The 18,554-nt window shown below is 45.5% G+C and overlaps 1 protein-coding gene across 1 annotated transcript in view; it reads left to right on the forward strand.

Moving 5' to 3' along the window:
* Positions 1 to 18,554, forward strand: part of Dnah11 (dynein axonemal heavy chain 11) — a 315,059-nt gene that overhangs the window by 123,922 nt on the left and 172,583 nt on the right. Inside the window, exons 38-42 of the mRNA XM_075947535.1 lie at positions 1,645 to 1,839; positions 3,106 to 3,183; positions 5,267 to 5,399; positions 7,987 to 8,114; positions 9,054 to 9,202. Coding sequence (XP_075803650.1) covers positions 1,645 to 1,839; positions 3,106 to 3,183; positions 5,267 to 5,399; positions 7,987 to 8,114; positions 9,054 to 9,202 — 683 coding nt within the window. The remainder of the gene's footprint in view (positions 1 to 1,644; positions 1,840 to 3,105; positions 3,184 to 5,266; positions 5,400 to 7,986; positions 8,115 to 9,053; positions 9,203 to 18,554) is intronic.

Below are 18,554 nucleotides of genomic sequence, written 5' to 3' on the forward strand. Positions count from 1 at the left end.
GGGGGTCCTGTTCCATCAAACCTCCTTAGCTTGGAAGGAATCCACAGAAGTTCTCATCTTCTGTGAAAACAAAACAGAGTCTCTTTTTAAAAGCAACATATCCTTAGAGTCAAATTTTAAAGTCAAGACATCTTTATGTTGGTTTAACTTAGCAACTCTCACAATCAAATGTCTCTGCAGTCAAAATATTCAAAGAAACCACAATAATATTCATAATCCAGGCTCTCTGTGTATTTTCCATTTTTACATATTTTTTACTCCATTTCTTTTTAATATTGAATTATCTTTACTCCTTTAATCTATGACTATCTGTACTCTTGACTGTTATTTTTCCTCTCTTTCCTAAGCCTATGTACATTTTTAAACACACTGTGACCCATTCAGAGGTTTAGTTTTGTATGAATCTGCCCTTATTGCATATCTATAATCATTTTCTGACCAGGAGCACTTTTGAAATAGTAAGCAGCTTGGTCGCAGTGGTCCTGGTCGCTGGCTCCATCTCTCTTGGTCTTTCAGTATGGTAGAGGTATGTTTACTGCCAGCTCTGTGGTCCATGCTCATTGCCCCAGGTTCAGAGATGCAGCAGATCCACATCACCATTAGGCAACGTATAGTTCTCTGTTCACAATCCCCATTTAAGTGCAGGACCTCCCAAAAGAGCCAGAGCCACCATCTCTTAAAGAAGTCATGAAGTTTTTACTGCTAATGCTGAGTCAGGAAGCCTTCTCTAAAGAAGCCACACCTCTGCTTGCCACCAGCAAACAAAGCCTATCTGGGGAAAAAAAATGCAACTACCAAGATGCGGTGCTTGGCTCCCATTTTTGTAGGTCTAGGAGCCTTCTTTTTCTTCTTATTTTTTTTTAAGGTTTTTTAGGTCTCATATGGATTCATGCCCCCAGACAGAGGGCACCATTTTGTAAAAGGAGAAAGTTCTTTTGTTTCCTGGCCACCCAGACCCAAATAATCACACAGAAACTGTATTAATTAAAACATTGCCTTGCCAATGGCTTAGGCATCTTTCTAGCTAGCTTTTATACCTGAACTTAACTCATTTCTTTCTACCTATATATTGCTATGAGTTTGTGACCTGCCATTAAGGTTCCAGCCTGGTGTCTTTCTCCTTTGGCAGCTACATGGTATCTCCCTGACTCTGCCTACTCTCTCTCTATATATATATCTCTTCCATCCTGGCTATATTCTGCCCTACCATAGGCCAAAGAAGTTTTATTCATTAACCAATTAAAGCAATGCAATGCACTATTTACTGCACAATGTTTAAATCAGGTTAAGCATCTGTCTCTTCAAACACCAATCATTTATTTGCCACTAGAAAGGAACTTTTTTTCTTTTCTTTTCTTTTTTTTTCTTTTTTTTCTTTTCTTTTTCTTTTTTTTTCTTTTTTTTTTTTTGATTTTCAAGACAGGGTTTCTCTATAGCTTTTTGGTTCCTGTCCTGGAACTAGCTCTTCTAGACCAGGCTGGCCTCAAACTCACAGAGATCCGCCTGTCTCTGCCTCCCGAGTGCTGGGATTAAAGGCGTGCGCCACCACCGCCCGGCTGGAAAGGAACTTTCAAAGTCCTTGCTTAAGCTTTTGAGATGTTCCTTGATGCCTTGAGACCCAGTGTCTTCCATCCTCTGTCCCAGGTGCTCATGAGAGCTTTAAGAGACTTCAATATGCCTAAAATCGTGACTGATGATGTCCCTGTGTTTCTGGGCCTGGTTGGAGACCTGTTTCCAACTCTGGATGTGCCTCGGCAGAGGAAACCACACTTTGAACAGATGGTCAAGCGATCCACCCTGGAACTCCGCCTGCAGCCTGAAGACAGCTTCATCCTCAAAGTAAGAGATGTATTGACTGTTGATGGCAGGCAGGGCCATTAGTAGTTCAAGTAACAAACATTAACTATATTACAGGGCTTTAATGTGGTTTTATTAAATACTTTCACGTATTTCATATCATAGTCAGCTAAAGAACATCTAAGTAAATACTTCAATATCTAGTCCCTTTCATCAAGGACTTAAAAACATAGAAATAACTACCATGATTCTAAATGTAACCATATTTTTTAATGAATTTCAAAACTTCTTGGTAACACATTCCAAAATTTTATTGTGTTCTCTTCCTCCAATTCACAGACTGCTGAAAGTAAAATCACCAGTGTATTCGTGTAGGGGGTGGCCTGTCAGCATGCATGACAAGCACTCAGGAACGTCCCGTCTGACTTAGCCAAAGCCACGCCCAGGCCGGGATGCACTGTGCTCAGTGATACATGAGCACAATGCATGACTAGTCTGTGTTTCTGATGGCTGTCGTGGTGGAAGTCATTACTCTCCTATGAGTAATGATTGCTGGACATCCATTTCTGCTGGGAACTCTGTGAAGAATCACTGAGTTTATGAGTACTCCTCCTGCCATGTACCAAGTGCCATAGGAAGTTATGAGATGGGGCTGGGGAGATGTCCCAGGGAGTGAGAGGACTTGACACACAGGCACGGGGACATAAGGACCTGGATTTGAATCCACCTACCTATATGAACGTCAGGTGTTGCTGTGTTTACTGTCACTCCAGTGTTTGTAGGGGAGAGAAGTCGTTATGTTCAGACACCTCATTCTTCTCTAGAGCAGCAGGTTTTCAGTGTGAGTCTTGACTTCTTGAGAGCCACATATCAAATATCCTGCAGATCAGATACTTACGATACAGTTCATAACAGCAGAACCATTCCAGTGATGAAATAGCAACAAAATAGTCTCATGGTCAGGGTTCACACATATGAGGAATTGTATTAAAGCATCCCAGTATTCGGAAGGCTGAGAGCCACTGCTCTGGAGAATAGGTAAAGGAAGAGTACCACACCCAGCATTGCTCTCTGGCCTCCACATACCGCACACATTCCTGCTCACAAGCGATGGTGGGATATCGAAGGATGACAGTGATGACTTCTGTCATCCCCTGCTTCTTATGTGAGACATCTGCGGACTTCCGGTCTATTTCCCCATATGTGAGTGGGGGCTGACGAGGGTTTCAGGAGAGAACTAAAATGCGTAAGTTGTCTTTTGGTCGTTCAGTCATGAAAGGGCCTGAGTGACAGACTGTCTGTGTGCAGGTTGTTCAGCTTGAGGAGCTGCTGGCTGTGAGACACTCCGTCTTTGTGGTTGGAAACGCAGGCACAGGGAAGAGTAAGGTACGATAACTCATACTGTTTCTTTTAGCATCGGACAGATGTTCTCGGGGTGGGGAGTGGACAGCAATTTTCAGTGCTACTTTGGGTTCCCTTCAATGAAGCCCACATCGAATTAGAATCTGAGCTCCACTGTTGCCATTTCATCAGTTGGCACTGTTACCTTTTATACTGAGTGAAAAACCAAATGCAATCTTTGTGTACACACACATGCACATACGCACCCACGTGCGCGTGCGCGCGCGCGCGCACACACACACACACACACACACACACACACACACACACACACACACACCAGGAATAATAGGTTGTGCCAGAGACTAGGCTTTCCACACAAAACAGGCAGCATTGTGCTGTATTCAGGCCTGCACCTGCATGCTCACACCTGGCCTCTTTCACCCAGGGTGAAAGGACTCAGGCTGAGCGAGCCACCTAGCTTGCGGCTCTTGGTGAGCATTGCCCGCCCTTATTGAAACGACTGTCTTGCTTCCTTTTGGTCATCATAAATTTTACTTCCCATGTCATTATGAAAACAAATGCTACTATTTTCCCTCATTATTCCTTCAGTGATAGAATCTTCCACGGGGCCAAAACAAAGCTTGAAAAGAAGGTGGTGACACCCACATTTTTAGGTCCCTATTGTGTGCTGGGCTAGGTGCATTGTGTGTGATTTTCTCTATTGTGATGAGAAGCTATGGGCATTATTAAGTCCCATTTTTAGTTCACTGCTTGATTCTGTTTGGCCTTCCTGACAGTCCTGGCAACAGACTTATTTTCTTGGTTGGCAGACGGTGTATGCAGAGCTGTGTGCCTTCCCGTTCCGGATGCTTGGGTATAAACACACTTGGTGGCCAACAACTAAAAATAATCCAAATGGGCCTATGAGTTCTAGAGTATGGCTGCACACAGCACTTGCCAGTCCTCAGAGCTGAACCCAAAGGGGGACAATTGCTGAGAGAGGCTCTGTATGGAGATTTTTCTCGTGAAAAATGTAATCATTGCAATATTAAAGTAGATTACTGATAGGCCTATAATTACTTTGTTAGTGTAACTTTCAGATGTAGGCCATGGTTCATGGAAGGATAAAATTAAATTCTATAATTTCTAGTAGATTAATGATTTCTAAAAATAAAAGATGCGTATTCCTAGGGCACCTCATTTCTTCCTTTGCTCCTCACCTATTCGGCCCTGTTCAGCACAGGCTTAGCTGGCCATGAGCAGGACTGTTACTCACCCACTCACCATCCTAAAGGAGATGGCAATATTTTCCCAGCCCTTCAGAGCACCTGCACTGGCAAGGATAATACCTCGGCTTCTCAGGGGCTAGTAAAGAACAATTAGGATAGATATTTGGGTCAGTTAAATGGATACTTACCCAGTGAGCCCCAGTTCTGAGGTCTCTGTCAGGCTCCTTTTGTTGATTAGCTAATCTCCAAGCACCGGTGACACCATACCCTGGGATTTTGCTTTGATGCTGTTCAGATCACTGACATCTGGGGAGCCGTACCCCTGGCCTCTGTCCACGAGATGCCACAGCTCTTGCTTCCCCAAGCCAAGACCTTGTCCTGTGAAGGTTCACTATGTCATTGAGCACTGAAGAACATCTATGCCAGCATCGTTGTTGTCCCTAGGCTCTTGCTGGAATGCACACTGTGGGTAATCCCTCAGCCTGCTAGCTGAGATGCTCTGGAAGGGCTTCAGCAATGTGTGTGGACACCTCTGAGATGGTCTAAATGATACTAGCGAGTGACCTCAGGAACGGAAGAGCTTACACACATTCACGCATGGTTACAGGTCTCAAATTTCTATGTGCATTGCTAACTATCTTAGCTGATAAAGCAGCTTTTTCTCATCTAAGTGACTCTGAGAATCAGGTGAACTGATTCTGTCACCATGTCATCCATGGGATTGAATTTTACAATATGAAGACGGAAACATGCCTATGGCCACCTTTGCCACGTTCTGCATCACGCTACATGTAGGATATCCAGTAACACTCGACAAATTAGCAGAATGTTTTGTCAATCTTTCACTGTTCATTTGGCCAACTTTTACTTTAGTTCTCTTGGCTCACTCTTCCCAGATTTTGAGAACACTGAACAGAACGTATGTTAATATGAAACAGAAAGCCATTTGGAATGACTTAAATCCCAAGGCTGTGACAACAGATGAACTCTTTGGCTTCATACATCATGCTACCCGAGAATGGAAAGATGGCAAGTACTAGTTCCTTTCTGACACACTTAAAATGCCTTTTTCTCTATCTCCTTTTAGAAATCTACCTTTTGGTATAAGCCGTAGCCATGCTCAGAGGTTAGCTGTGTGTTGGAGCTGACCACATGGTCTGCAGAACATACAAACTCAAGCAAGGTTTGAGGAAGTGCTTGGCTGCACTGAATCTCTCAGAACTGTGGCTGTTCTACCCTTAGCAATGATGGCACGGCTTCTTGTAAACCAGGGAGATGCCAATGGGAATGTCCGTTTCTAAAGTTTCTAGGATGAGACACCGACTGAATTCAGGTCGGCACCACAGCTGTAGAACTCAGAAGGCAGTGGACCATGCTTCTGGCCTGGAAACTGAAATTGAAAACATTCTGAGTGTGAGCTTAGGGGTTCAGGATATTTCAGATGTTTGGTTTTTGAAATAGAAATGCACAGCCAGTGAAGCCAATGCCAGCTCCAAAATCCCCGAGAGTCTGGAGTCAGAACCTTCTCATGCCAAGTGTTAGAGGTCTTTATAGCTTCCCATTTCTAACCAGGGTGCCAACCTGGTTACAATCCTTGGTGTCCTCTCCCTCTGAGTCCCCTACAGCTGACTGCATAAAAGATTATATACATACACACACACACACACACACACACGCACACACACACACATATATATATATATAGAGAGAGAGAGATTGTGTATATATTCAATATACATTTTTATTGAATATATATATTGAAACTGCATGTGGTGATATGTGCCTATAGTCCCAGCTCTCAGAGACTGAATGTTTAGTGACTTCAAGGCCAGCCTCTGCTATAAGTGAGTTCAAGGCCAGCCTGTGCTATAAGTGAGTTCAAGGCCAGCCTATGCTATAAGTGAGTTCAAGGCCAGCCTGTGCTATAAATGAGTTCAAGGCCAGCCTCTGCTATAAGTGAGTTCAAGGCCACTCTATGCTATGAGTGAGTTCAAGGCCAGCCTGTGCTATAAGTGAGTTCAAGGCCAGCCTCTGCTATAAGTGAGTTCAAGGCCACCCTATGCTATAAGTGAGTTCAAGGCCAGCCTATGCTATGAGTGAGTTCTAGGGCTACGAACTGAAGCCCTGTGAGTAAATGAATGAAAGTGGGGGTGGGTATGGAGGAGAACGTGGGGAAGAGGAGGAAAGGAAAAATAGAGATAAGGAAATATGTATTAAATTTCAGTGTGCCTCCATAGATGACACGTTAGTCTAAGCCACCCTCTTCCTGGTATTCCAGCCCTTTGTTTATATCTAGAAGTTGAAGCCTGTTTCAGGAGTGTGCCCCTTACTCTAGGGTTCACTCGTCCATGGCGTACAAGACTAGTGATTGGGTTCACACCCTTTTATGGCCTCCTTTCCTGGACTCAGCCCTCCCTTTTGGCTCCCTTTCCACTTCCCAACCCCTGCTGTTCCGTGCCTCTTCTTTCCAAGTCTTGGCATGGAATATGTTTCCACCATCCAGGCACTGTTCTCCTGAGGATACCCATGGCTTGGTCCGATGCCACCCAAAGGACCTGTTTTGAACTAAGACACACCTGGCTTTCTCCATCATCTTTCCTGTGCTTACTGCTCATGTGTTGAGCACATTTTGACATCGTTACCTCCGGTCTGTTTTGCACGAGGGATTATGACAGGGATAACGTAATTTTCATTATACAGGAGCCCTGTGACAGCTGCTGAAGTTGAGAACCATCAGAAAGCTAATGACTTCCACTTCAATTATGGTGGCCAATTTTGCTGACTGCTGGGGTTTTTTATGTTTGTTTAGGTTTTGGTTTTTGATATTTGATTTTTTGAGAGAGGGTTTCCCTGTATAACAGCCCTGGTTGTCCTGGAACTCCGTTTGTAGACCAAACTGGCCTCAAACTCACAGAGATCCCTGTGCCTCAGCCTCCCAAGCCCAGCTGCGGTATGGTTTTTATGCCAAAGACTTCACAGAGCAATTCTGCACGTGAGCACTGAAACAGGTTTGCAGAACGCGGCCTGAACACACAGCACACAGACGTGATGACAGCCAGTGGAGTGCCTGCCTTCCGACCTCCCGGCTCATGACAGCCTCGCTCGGTTCTCAGGACTGAAGCTGCGAAGCAGACGGATAGTACTTTCAAGCATGAGGCCTCAAAATGTAAACCTTGAGTAATGTAATAGAAAAAATGAAATAATATAAAAATATGATGTAAAAGGTGAAATTTGCTAGGTAGCTTAAGATAGATACTGACCGTGTGTGTGAAAAGGGACGTCTTCACCTGTTACAAATTTCAGTTTATCTTCATTTTAACTATAAATCTCAACAGTGGCTTCAAGTAAGGCATTTTTCTATGTGGGGACAGGTGGGGAAGCTGTTATCGAAGGCCAGGACCCTCTCCCACAGGTAAACTCACCTGCTTGTAAATACTGGGACTAACTGGATGGAGTCCACCTAAGAAGTTCAGAAAGCCTTTGTGTGCCACTCCTGAAAAAGAGATAGCAACTTTCTTTTATTTAGCTGAAAAAAAGGAGCTTCCGGGTGACATAAATGCATTTTAGAGACAAACGGCTTTTGATTGTATTAGCAACATTTGCTCCTATTTTGCAGGCCTCTTCTCGTCCATTCTGCGAGAGCAAGCAAACCTCAGGCACGAGGGGCCAACGTGGATGGTCCTGGATGGGGATATTGACCCCCTGTGGATCGAATCCCTGAACACAGTCATGGACGACAACAAGGTGAACGGTGCCACAGGTTACTCCTCAGCCCACATCCCAGGCCTTTGGGAATTCCATTCAGCTGCTAACGCCAGTGATCTCTGTCGCTCCTTATTGTAGTATCTTTTATGTAATCAGCATTTTGATGAATGATGCTTTCCTCATAAATCATAGTTAAAGAGTTTGACGGAATGTGTCTCGCTTATCTTTGAATTTTCATGAAAGTTAGGTACATAGAGAAGAATTCAATTTATCTGCTTTATTGTTTTCTAAGACCCAAGCATTAAATTCTTCTATTTTATGTCGTCTGATTAAATATTGAATACTCAGACAACAAAAGAATGGTTCTGTGCTGTGTGATAACTGGCGAGACCTGGTCATGCAAATGAAGTTGTTCCTATGGCTACAGATTATGTTTAAATGCTTTCCCAAGCATGTTGTGTGGTTGTCCTGGGAACGGCAAGACAAGAGGTCCCACGTGATACCAAAAGAGCAATACAGGTCTATTGTTGGGCAGGAATGAGAAACTGGGAGCCAACGTCACTCCAAGGTAGCACTGACCACCTTAGCAGCAGGCACTCCTTCCTGAATGAAAATACTGTTTATCAGAAGACATTCTGCGGTCTTCCTGCTCTGGGAGCGACTAGAGCGTGCTTGACAACTGCAGTGTTGCAGAGGCTCAAGGTTGCTCATTGTGCAATTCAGGTCTCATAGGAATCTGCTTACATTGGGGTTGGAACCATTGCTTCTGCTACTGAAGGACTGGCTGTCAGGAGTCCACTGAGGCAATTCTGTTCCTTGAGGATTCAGCTAGACTGTCTGGGTAGGCTCAGATCTCAGCTAAGACGAATCTACCTGTAGCTGCCCCACTAGGGACAACACCAATTGTGGTGGTCTGTTAGCTGCTGTTGACTCCCTATGGCAACCTGCCTCTGGCAATGACCACATTTACTCATGCAGGTGCTGACCCTGGCCAGCAACGAGCGAGTGGCCCTCACACCTTCCATGAGGCTTCTGTTTGAGACCCATCACCTGAGGACAGCCACCCCAGCCACTGTCTCCCGAGCTGGCATTCTGTATGTGAACCCACAGGATCTGGGCTGGAATCCGTGAGCATTTTTTCTCTTCTTACATTTATTTTGCCGTGACAATGCATGTGACATGAGCTTTGCCGCATTACCATCAGTGAGGACAGAGCTGAGTGGCTGAGAGCGTACTGACACTGTCGAATTGCTGCCACTGCCAACCGTGTGCAGAACTGTCTGCATCTTCCCAGATGGAAACCCCTGTTCCTCTCTTGCCTGAGTTCCCTGTCTCCGCCTTGCAGCTTTTGTGTATGATGTTATAAATATGGGCATACAAACACAAATTGCTCTTCAAGGTCCAGTTTCAGTTCCTTACTGGTAACCTCGGGTTTGCTATATCGAATGCTAATTCAGCTTTTAATCTTTAAGGAATTGGTATCACATTTAGCCATAGTGCCTGTACCATGTTAACTTCCTACCAGTCCCACACAAGAGGATGCTGAGGATGCTATACAGCATTCCATATTGTTGCCAGCACTGTTCTTTTTCTCTTTTGCTCTAGATTTCCTCACTGTCTATCTTTCTAGGAGCCTCACTGAGTGGGGTGAGGTGGTATCTCACCGTATCCTGCACTTACTATGAGGGCATGTTCTTGTGTGTGTACTAAGTGCTTGTATTCCATGAGAGAGGTCTGTACAACTCCTGTGTCTATTCTGTGTGTACTAAGTGCTTGTATTCTATGAGAGAGATCTATACAGCTCCTGTGTCAATTCTGTGTGTGCTAAGTGCTTGTATTCCATGAGAGAAGTCTGTACAACTCCTGTGTCTATTCTGTGTGTACTAAGTGCTTGTATTCCATGAGAGAGGTCTATACAGCTCCTGTGTCAATTCTGTGTGTGCTAAGTGCTTGTATTCCATGAGAGAGGTCTGTACAACTCCTGTGTCTATTCTGTGTGTGCTGACTGCTTGTATTCCATGAGAGAGGTCTGTACAACTCCTGTGTCTATTCTGTGTGTGCTGACTGCTTGTATTCCATGAGAAAGGTCTATACAACTCCTGTGTCTATTCTGTGTGTACTAAGTGCTTGTATTCTATGAGAGAGATCTATACAGCTCCTGTGTCAATTCTGTGTGTGCTAAGTGCTTGTATTCCATGAGAGAGGTCTATACAACTCCTATGTCTATTCTGTGTGTGCTGACTGCTTGTATTCCATGAGAAAGGTCTATACAACTCCTATGTCTATTCTGTGTGTACTAAGTGCTTGTATTCCATGAGAAAGGTCTGTACAACTCCTGTGTCTATTCTGTGTGTACTAAGTCCTTCTATTCCATGAGAAAGGGTCTACACAACTCATCTGTCTATTCTTTAATCAGTTGATCTTAGGTTTTTTATTTATTTTAATCTCAGTTAAAATGATTTGAAGGTGATATTACTAATTAAGTGCAAGGCTCGTTGCATTAATTTAAAAGTAATTAAATTAGCACCCAGGTGTCTAAGTCATTTTTACTTACAGATTATCTTGATTACATACTTTGAAAATATTTAACACTCAGTAAATATGTGTTGAATAAGATGACCAAATAATCATTTCTATGAAGCTCTTAGATTAAATCTTTTTGTGGACATCTGCATATCTGTGCATGTAATAGGCACATGTGTTTAAACAATGGAAATGCTTCATTCAGAGCAAGGGTTTTGATTCTCTTGCTTAGATTGCACTTCTCAGTTGCTGTGTGGTTATGAGTCTCCCACCGTGTTCTCACTCTGAGAACTTCTGAGCTAGGCAGGAGACCACAGGTTCCTATAGCATCCCTCTGTACCCTATAGCAGATGTCCTCCATCATCCCTCTGTACCCTATAGCAGATGCCCTCTGTCATCCCTCTGCACCCTATAGCAGATGCCCTCCGTCATCCCTCTGTACCCTATAGCAGATGCCCTCCGTCATCCCTCTGTACCCTATAGCAGATGTCCTCCGTCATCCCTCTGTACCCTATAGCAGATGTCCTCCGTCATCCCTCTGTACCCTATAGCAGATGCCCTCCGTCATCCCTCTGTACCCTATAGCAGATGCCCTCCGTCATCCCTCTGTACCCTATAGCAGATGTCCTCCGTCATCCCTCTGTACCCTATAGCAGATGCCCTCCGTCATCCCTCTGTACCCTATAGCAGATGTCCTCCATCATCCCTCTGTACCCTATAGCAGATGTCCTCCATCATCCCTCTGTACCCTATAGCAGATGCCCTCCGTCATCCCTCTGTACCCTATAGCAGATGTCCTCCATCATCCCTCTGTACCCTATAGCAGATGTCCTCCATCATCCCTCTGTACCCTATAGCAGATGTTCTCCGTCATCCCTCTGTACCCTATAGCAGATGTCCTCCGTCATCCCTCTGTACCCTATAGCAGATGTCCTCCGTCATCCCTCTGTACCCTATAGCAGATGCCCTCCGTCATCCCTCTGTACCCTATAGCAGATGCCCTCCGTCATCCCTCTGTACCCTATAGCAGATGTCCTCCGTCATCCCTCTGTAGCCTATAGCAGATGCCCTCCGTCATCCCTCTGTACCCTATAGCAGATGTCCTCCGTCATCCCTCTGTAGCCTATAGCAGATGCCCTCCGTCATCCCTCTGTACCCTATAGCAGATGCCCTCCGTCATCCCTCTGTACCCTATAGCAGATGCTCTCCGTCATCCCTCTGTACCCTATAGCAGATGTCCTCCGTCATCCCTCTGTAGCCTATAGCAGATGCCCTCCGTCATCCCTCTGTACCCTATAGCAGATGTCCTCCATCATCCCTCTGTACCCTATAGCAGATGTCCTCCATCATCCCTCTGTACCCTATAGCAGATGTCCTCCGTCATCCCTCTGTACCCTATAGCAGATGCTCTCCATCATCCCTCTGTACCCTATAGCAGATGCCCTCCGTCATCCCTCTGTACCCTATAGCAGATGCTCTCCGTCATCCCTCTGTACTCTATAGCAGATGCTCTCCATCATCCCTCTGTACCCTATAGCAGATGCCCTCCGTCATCCCTCTGTACCCTATAGCAGATGCTCTCCGTCATCCCTCTGTACCCTATAGCAGATGTCCTCTGTCATCCCTCTGTACCCTATAGCAGATGTCCTCCGTCATCCCTCTGTACCCTATAGCAGATGTCCTCCGTCATCCCTCTGTACCCTATAGCAGATGTCCTCCGTCATCCCTCTGTACCCTATAGCAGATGCCCTCTGTCATCCCTCTGTACCCTATAGCAGATGTCCTCCGTCATCCCTCTGTACCCTATAGCAGATGTCCTCCGTCATCCCTCTGTACCCTATAGCAGATGCCCTCCGTCATCCCTCTGTACCCTATAGCAGATGTCCTCCGTCATCCCTCTGTACCCTATAGCAGATGTCCTCCGTCATCCCTCTGTACCCTATAGCAGATGCTCTCCGTCATCCCTCTGTACCCTATAGCAGATGTCCTCCGTCATCCCTCTGTACCCTATAGATGCCCTCCGTCATCCCTCTGTACCCTATAGCAGATGTCCTCCGTCATCCCTCTGTACCCTATAGCAGATGCTCTCCGTCATCCCTCTGTACCCTATAGCAGATGTCCTCCGTCATCCCTCTGTACCGTATAGCAGATGTCCTCCGTCATCCCTCTGTACCCTATAGCAGATGCCCTCCGTCATCCCTCTGTACCCTATAGCAGATGTCCTCCGTCATCCCTCTGTACCCTATAGCAGATGTCCTCCGTCATCCCTCTGTACCCTATAGCAGATGCTCTCCGTCATCCCTCTGTACCCTATAGCAGATGTCCTCCGTCATCCCTCTGTACCCTATAGCAGATGTCCTCCGTCATCCCTCTGTACCCTATAGCAGATGTCCTCCGTCATCCCTCTGTACCCTATAGCAGATGTCCTCCGTCATCCCTCTGTACCCTATAGCAGATGTCCTCCGTCATCCCTCTGTACCCTATAGCAGATGTCCTCCGTCATCCCTCTGTACCCTATAGCAGATGCTCTCCATCATCCCTCTGTACCCTATAGCAGATGCTCTCCGTCATCCCTCTGTACCCTATAGCAGATGTCCTCCGTCATCCCTCTGTACCCTATAGCAGATGTCCTCCGTCATCCCTCTGTACCCTATAGCAGATGTCCTCCGTCATCCCTCTGTACCCTATAGCAGATGTCCTCCGTCATCCCTCTGTACCCTATAGCAGATGTCCTCCGTCATCCCTCTGTACCCTATAGCAGATGTCCTCCGTCATCCCTCTGTAGCCTATAGCAGATGCCCTCCGTCATCCCTCTGTACCCTATAGCAGATGTCCTCCATCATCCCTCTGTACCCTATAGCAGATGCCCTCTGTCATCCCTCTGTACCCTATAGCAGATGTCCTCCGTCATCCCTCTGTACCCTATAGCAGATGCCCTCCGTCATCCCTCTGTACCCTATAGCAGATGCCCTCCGTCATCCCTCTGTACCCTATAGCAGATGCTCTCCGTCATCCCTCTGTACCCTATAGCAGATGCTCTCCGTCATCCCTCTGTACCCTATAGCAGATGTCCTCCGTCATCCCTCTGTACCCTATAGCAGATGCCCTCCATCATCCCTCTGTACCCTATAGCAGATGCCCTCCGTCATCCCTCTGTACCCTATAGCAGATGCTCTCCGTCATCCCTCTGTACCCTATAGCAGATGCTCTCCGTCATCCCTCTGTACCCTATAGCAGATGCTCTCCGTCATCCCTCTGTACCCTATAGCAGATGCCCTCCGTCATCCCTCTGTACCCTATTGCAGATGCTCTCCGTCATCCCTCTGTACAGCCTTCTCACCTGTCTCTGCCCAGACGCCACTCCATGTAACTACATACCTGGGCTCTCAGACCTCTGGTTTCTGGTTTCTTTGGCTCAGGAAGAACTTAGCATAAAATGAGAGGGAGAGATGAAAGGGAGGCAGGCTCTTTCCCATTCCATCCCAAACACTGTCACAGCAGCATGGCTGTGGAGCTCGTCAGTGGTTCCTCTATGATTCTCCTGCAGCAGCCTTCTCTAGGACCTGCTAGTCATCCATTCTCACGCCACAGCATTCTTTGCTTTCGGCCTGTGCTGCAAGTGTCCCTTACTGTTGTGAATCCTACAAAACCCTGAATTTATAAAGAGAGGAAGCTGACTTGGGCTCCAGCAGCTGAGACTCAGTCTCCTGTTATTTGGGCCCTTCATTAGGGGCCCGTGATGATGCAGTGCATTGTGGTACATCAGAGCTGCTCCCCTTATGTAGATGGACATTGCTTATTCATATCCCGGCCACCCAGACCCAAAACAACACAAAACTGTATTAATTACAACACTGTTTGGCCACTAGCTTAGGCATATTCCTGGTTAACTTTCATGTCTTAAATTATCCCATTTCTATTAATCTGTGTATTTCCACAAGGCTGTGGCTTACCAGGTAAAGTTCTGGTGTCCGTCTTCTTTCCTCCTCTATCTCTGCTTGGAATTCCCACCTTGCTCTACTCTGCCCTGCTGTAGGCCCAACACAGCTTCTTTATTAACCAATGGTAATAAAACATATTCACAACATACAGAGGGGAATCCCACAGCATCCTTGTGACCAAGATATCAGGGAGAAAGACAGAGATGGAGAGAGACCTCCACCGTCCTTTTTAAAGGCACATGCACAGTCACCTCACACTTCTGTTGCACCCCATATCTTGCAGGTGCCACCACCTGGCATTAGCACCACATGTTAAGGATCAAGCCTTTAACCTGAAAGGGTGTTTTAGGTCCCTCTAAATGCAAACCTTGTCGCTCTTTGGTTTGTCTCCACCCTACTTTATCTTTTGTGACTGGTCCTTTCAATACTCCTTCCCCTGAGTGTACTTTGAGAATGACCCCTGCTTCCCATCAGGAGCTGCCATTGCTCTCCCTGATGCTTACAGAGAGAAGAACCATGTCTTTTGAGCTTTAATTTGATTTGATTTAATTAATTTAATGTGAGCTTGCATTTGTCTGAGGGAAAGAGTTTTCATCCTCTACAGTGCAAAATCAATCTTTCTCCATGTAGGATTCTGTTCCTGGGGTGTTTCTGTTGGTTAGGACTGGCTTAATGAATCTTAGAACTGCCCCGCAACTCCCCCGCCTCTAGAACAGGATCTCCCCTGTGTAGCAGCACAAGGTCCTTCGGAGAGCTCCACCATGATCTGATGCTCTCAAGCCTGTTGCCCTTCAGTCTCAATCATGTCATAAGGCAGTTAGTGCTTAAGATAGCTCAGAATGATCTTCTACTTAAAGAAGGACCTTTATTCATAGTTCCAGGTAGCTTCAAGAACCATTCAGTCTGTATTATGAGTTAGACACCTTCTCTCCCTGTTATATCTCAGTGTGGGGAGGTTTTCATTGTATCAGAGATGAATGTGTTGTGACCAAAGGTCTAGGCAAGACATTTCCAGAATAAAGGGAATCTTGTCTAAGCATATTCTATTTTTTCACTTGCTGTTGCCAGCGAGTTCCAGCAACGTCGGGTTTCAGGTACTTTCTTTCACTCTGTAATTGTTATATAATTCACTGCCTTACTTTAATGCCACAATGTGATAGCTTTATGTGCATTGTTTATTCAATATTCATTTACATTCAGAGATCAATATATTAACTCATTTTCTGAAGCAGTATTTTTTAGAAAGTGTCAGTTTTCTGCAGCTGTTTGCATCCAAGTGTTGAAAACTGCAGGGAAATTGGGCTCATGCTACAGACTACAGTCACAAACCTTTCTTCTCCTGCTGTGTCTCCACCTTCACTTTGTCTCTGGCTGACATACATGCACATGCATATAGAAGTCTCCTTCCTTCTGTGACTTTTTGCAGAAATCCTTGACTATAAGTTGGAGACGTTAAGACATTTCATCTGTAAGCACTTACACACTGATTTCCTGGGAACAGGAGCATTCTCTTTTATAAAATGCACTATATCCCATACACTTAAGAAATCTATCTTGAACATAGCAAACATTTTTTTTAATCTTGTGAGTTACAAATATGATTTCATTTTTACCTTTGAAAAGAATTCACCATCAGAGCAAGGATTGTGTTTATTTGGCTCTGTTGTCCCCGTTTGTCTAGAATATTCTCCCAACTTGTTCCTTTATACCATGTATAGTTTTGGAGAGAAAATTTTACATCCCTCGGAGGATGAACTATTGGTGGCTTGGAAGTGGTGAGCCTTCATTCAGCCACCCTTTCTGCATAGTTTTCTGTCAAGAGCCCTTTTCTTCCATCCATTTTCCTTTCTACGCCCCTCCTCTTATTTTGCTCTATGTTCCTTGTCGTTTTCTGTTCTCTTATTCATGATTTCTTGTAGTTCAGTGTGTTATCTATAAACCACTTATCTCTCTTTTCTGGTTCTCAGGTCTGTCGCAGATGTTGTTAGGAGAGGCCCGCCCCGCCCTCCCTTCGAGTGCTTCCCTCTGATTCTTCACTTATCTTTCCGAGTCTGTGTTGGGCATTTGGATGTTCAGTTTGTTTCAGAACTTCCTTACTGGAACCCTAAACCAGCCATGTCTCTAAGCAGCTGGAAGGGGGCTTCTAGTAGACACGGTTGTGTTTAGAATCCAGGCTCGCTTCCCTGTACTCCTTGCTTTCAAGAGATTTTTCATTTGTAATTCCATGTGCTGCAGTTGTGGATCATTCCAAAATGCCCATCCTAAAATCCGCAGCATCCTTTGTGAGACGGGAGGAGATGCAGACAATGGCACATCAGTTCTTAGGCTTTGCCACAGGCACATTTAATGGTCCAGAGCTCTACATTGTCATTCTTAATGTCAGTTTTTATTCCAAACCATAAAGATTTAACAATAATTTCTTCATGAAAATTCTAATTGTTCACATTTGTTGATAGAAACCCTTCCACTCCTTTTGCAGTGTGATGACACTCGACTCAAAATAGGGGTCATTATTGCCCCTCTCTCCAGCAGACTGGCTTCTAAGTATATGGCCTGTTTTGGTTAAGCTTGTTTCTCTCTAGAGCATCCGTCATTCATGGAAACAATAGGGTCACAGCAGCCACAGCATCATTTGCCAGTGGGTCTTTTATGTTTCCAAAAGAAGGTTCTGGCTGCTACCAATGCAGCTCAGCAAAAGCTCTTACCTGCCCCCTAGGGATTTGTGTGTGTGTGTGTGTGTGTCTGCTGCTTTTGGTGATTCTTGTAGTGGCATTTCTGTTCCCCAGGTCATGCGGAAGACATTGTGTACGAAGTGTGGGATGTTTATGTTCACCAGAGTGCTACCTGACAGTTCCTGCACAGAGAGACTGGGGCAGGATCTGAACTCAGGCCTCCAATGCCACAACCCTGTGATAGAGAACATTGTTAGATGCTGATCTAAGTTCCTCATGCCATAACCATGGGAGCTCCATAGCTCTATGAAGTCCATTTATACTTTTCAGGATCTTAGCCAGAGGTCAAGAGGCAGTCATCTCCATTTATAGCTGGAAAACCAAGGCAGACAGGTGACCTGGTTAAAAGTAAGGGAACTGAGATGCAGGTTCAGGGTAGTCCAGGTTAAGAGCACTGTCTCCTTGAGCAATGCTCTCCTAACTCCTCCTACCATAGATTCTAGATACAATGATTTCTTTCTGGGGCTGGCAAGATGGCTCCCAGGTAAAAAAGGTTTTCTTCTAAGTCTGACAACCTGAATTTGATCCCTGGGTACAAATTACCCTCTGACCTTCACGTTTGAGCCACAACATATAGGCATCTCCTAGCCCTCCCTAGCCCCCCCAGCCCTCCCTAGCCCTCCCTAGCCCTCCCTAGCTCTCCCTAGACCTCCCTAGCCCTCCCTAGCCCTCCCTAGCCCTCCCATCATACTAACGCATAAATAAGCATGACAGGAGCTCCACTCTCCCTCTGAGCGGCAGCATCTGTCACTTACCACAGATGTGGTCTCCGTGCCTTTGTTCTCAGTTGCTGCTGCGGTCACCACCTCAGTGGCACCTGTCACACTGCTCTCATGTGAGTGGGCTCCTCCTGAAGACCTGGCATTCTAGAAACCAAACCACCATATAACAATGGTGGATATTTTGTATAACCCTTCCTCAAAGTCTGTGGAAAGCACAGGAAGGCTTTGGTAGAACGTGCACCTTTGCTTCATTTGTACCATATTCAAGATGCAGGTCTGGTTTGCCTTTACAACAAAGTCTGGCTGTATTCCATCTGTGGCACTGGTCATGTGCAGGCTGCTAAGTGTATTTATGGCCACAGCTTCCTACTTAAGTAAAACTTTCTGAGTGATTCTTTTTCATTTAGCATCTCTTAGTTGCACCCTAGAGGCCACTAAGGATGCCATCATGGCATTGGTAAGCTGTTTACTAATACGGTGGTGATGTTTAATGTATCAAAATGAACATTTTATAAGCATAAGGCAGCTATATCTGTATATCATATAAATATCAATATATTA

Source organism: Microtus pennsylvanicus, chromosome 14, assembly GCF_037038515.1.
Source record: "Microtus pennsylvanicus isolate mMicPen1 chromosome 14, mMicPen1.hap1, whole genome shotgun sequence".
NCBI classification, from domain to species: domain Eukaryota; kingdom Metazoa; phylum Chordata; class Mammalia; order Rodentia; family Cricetidae; genus Microtus; species Microtus pennsylvanicus.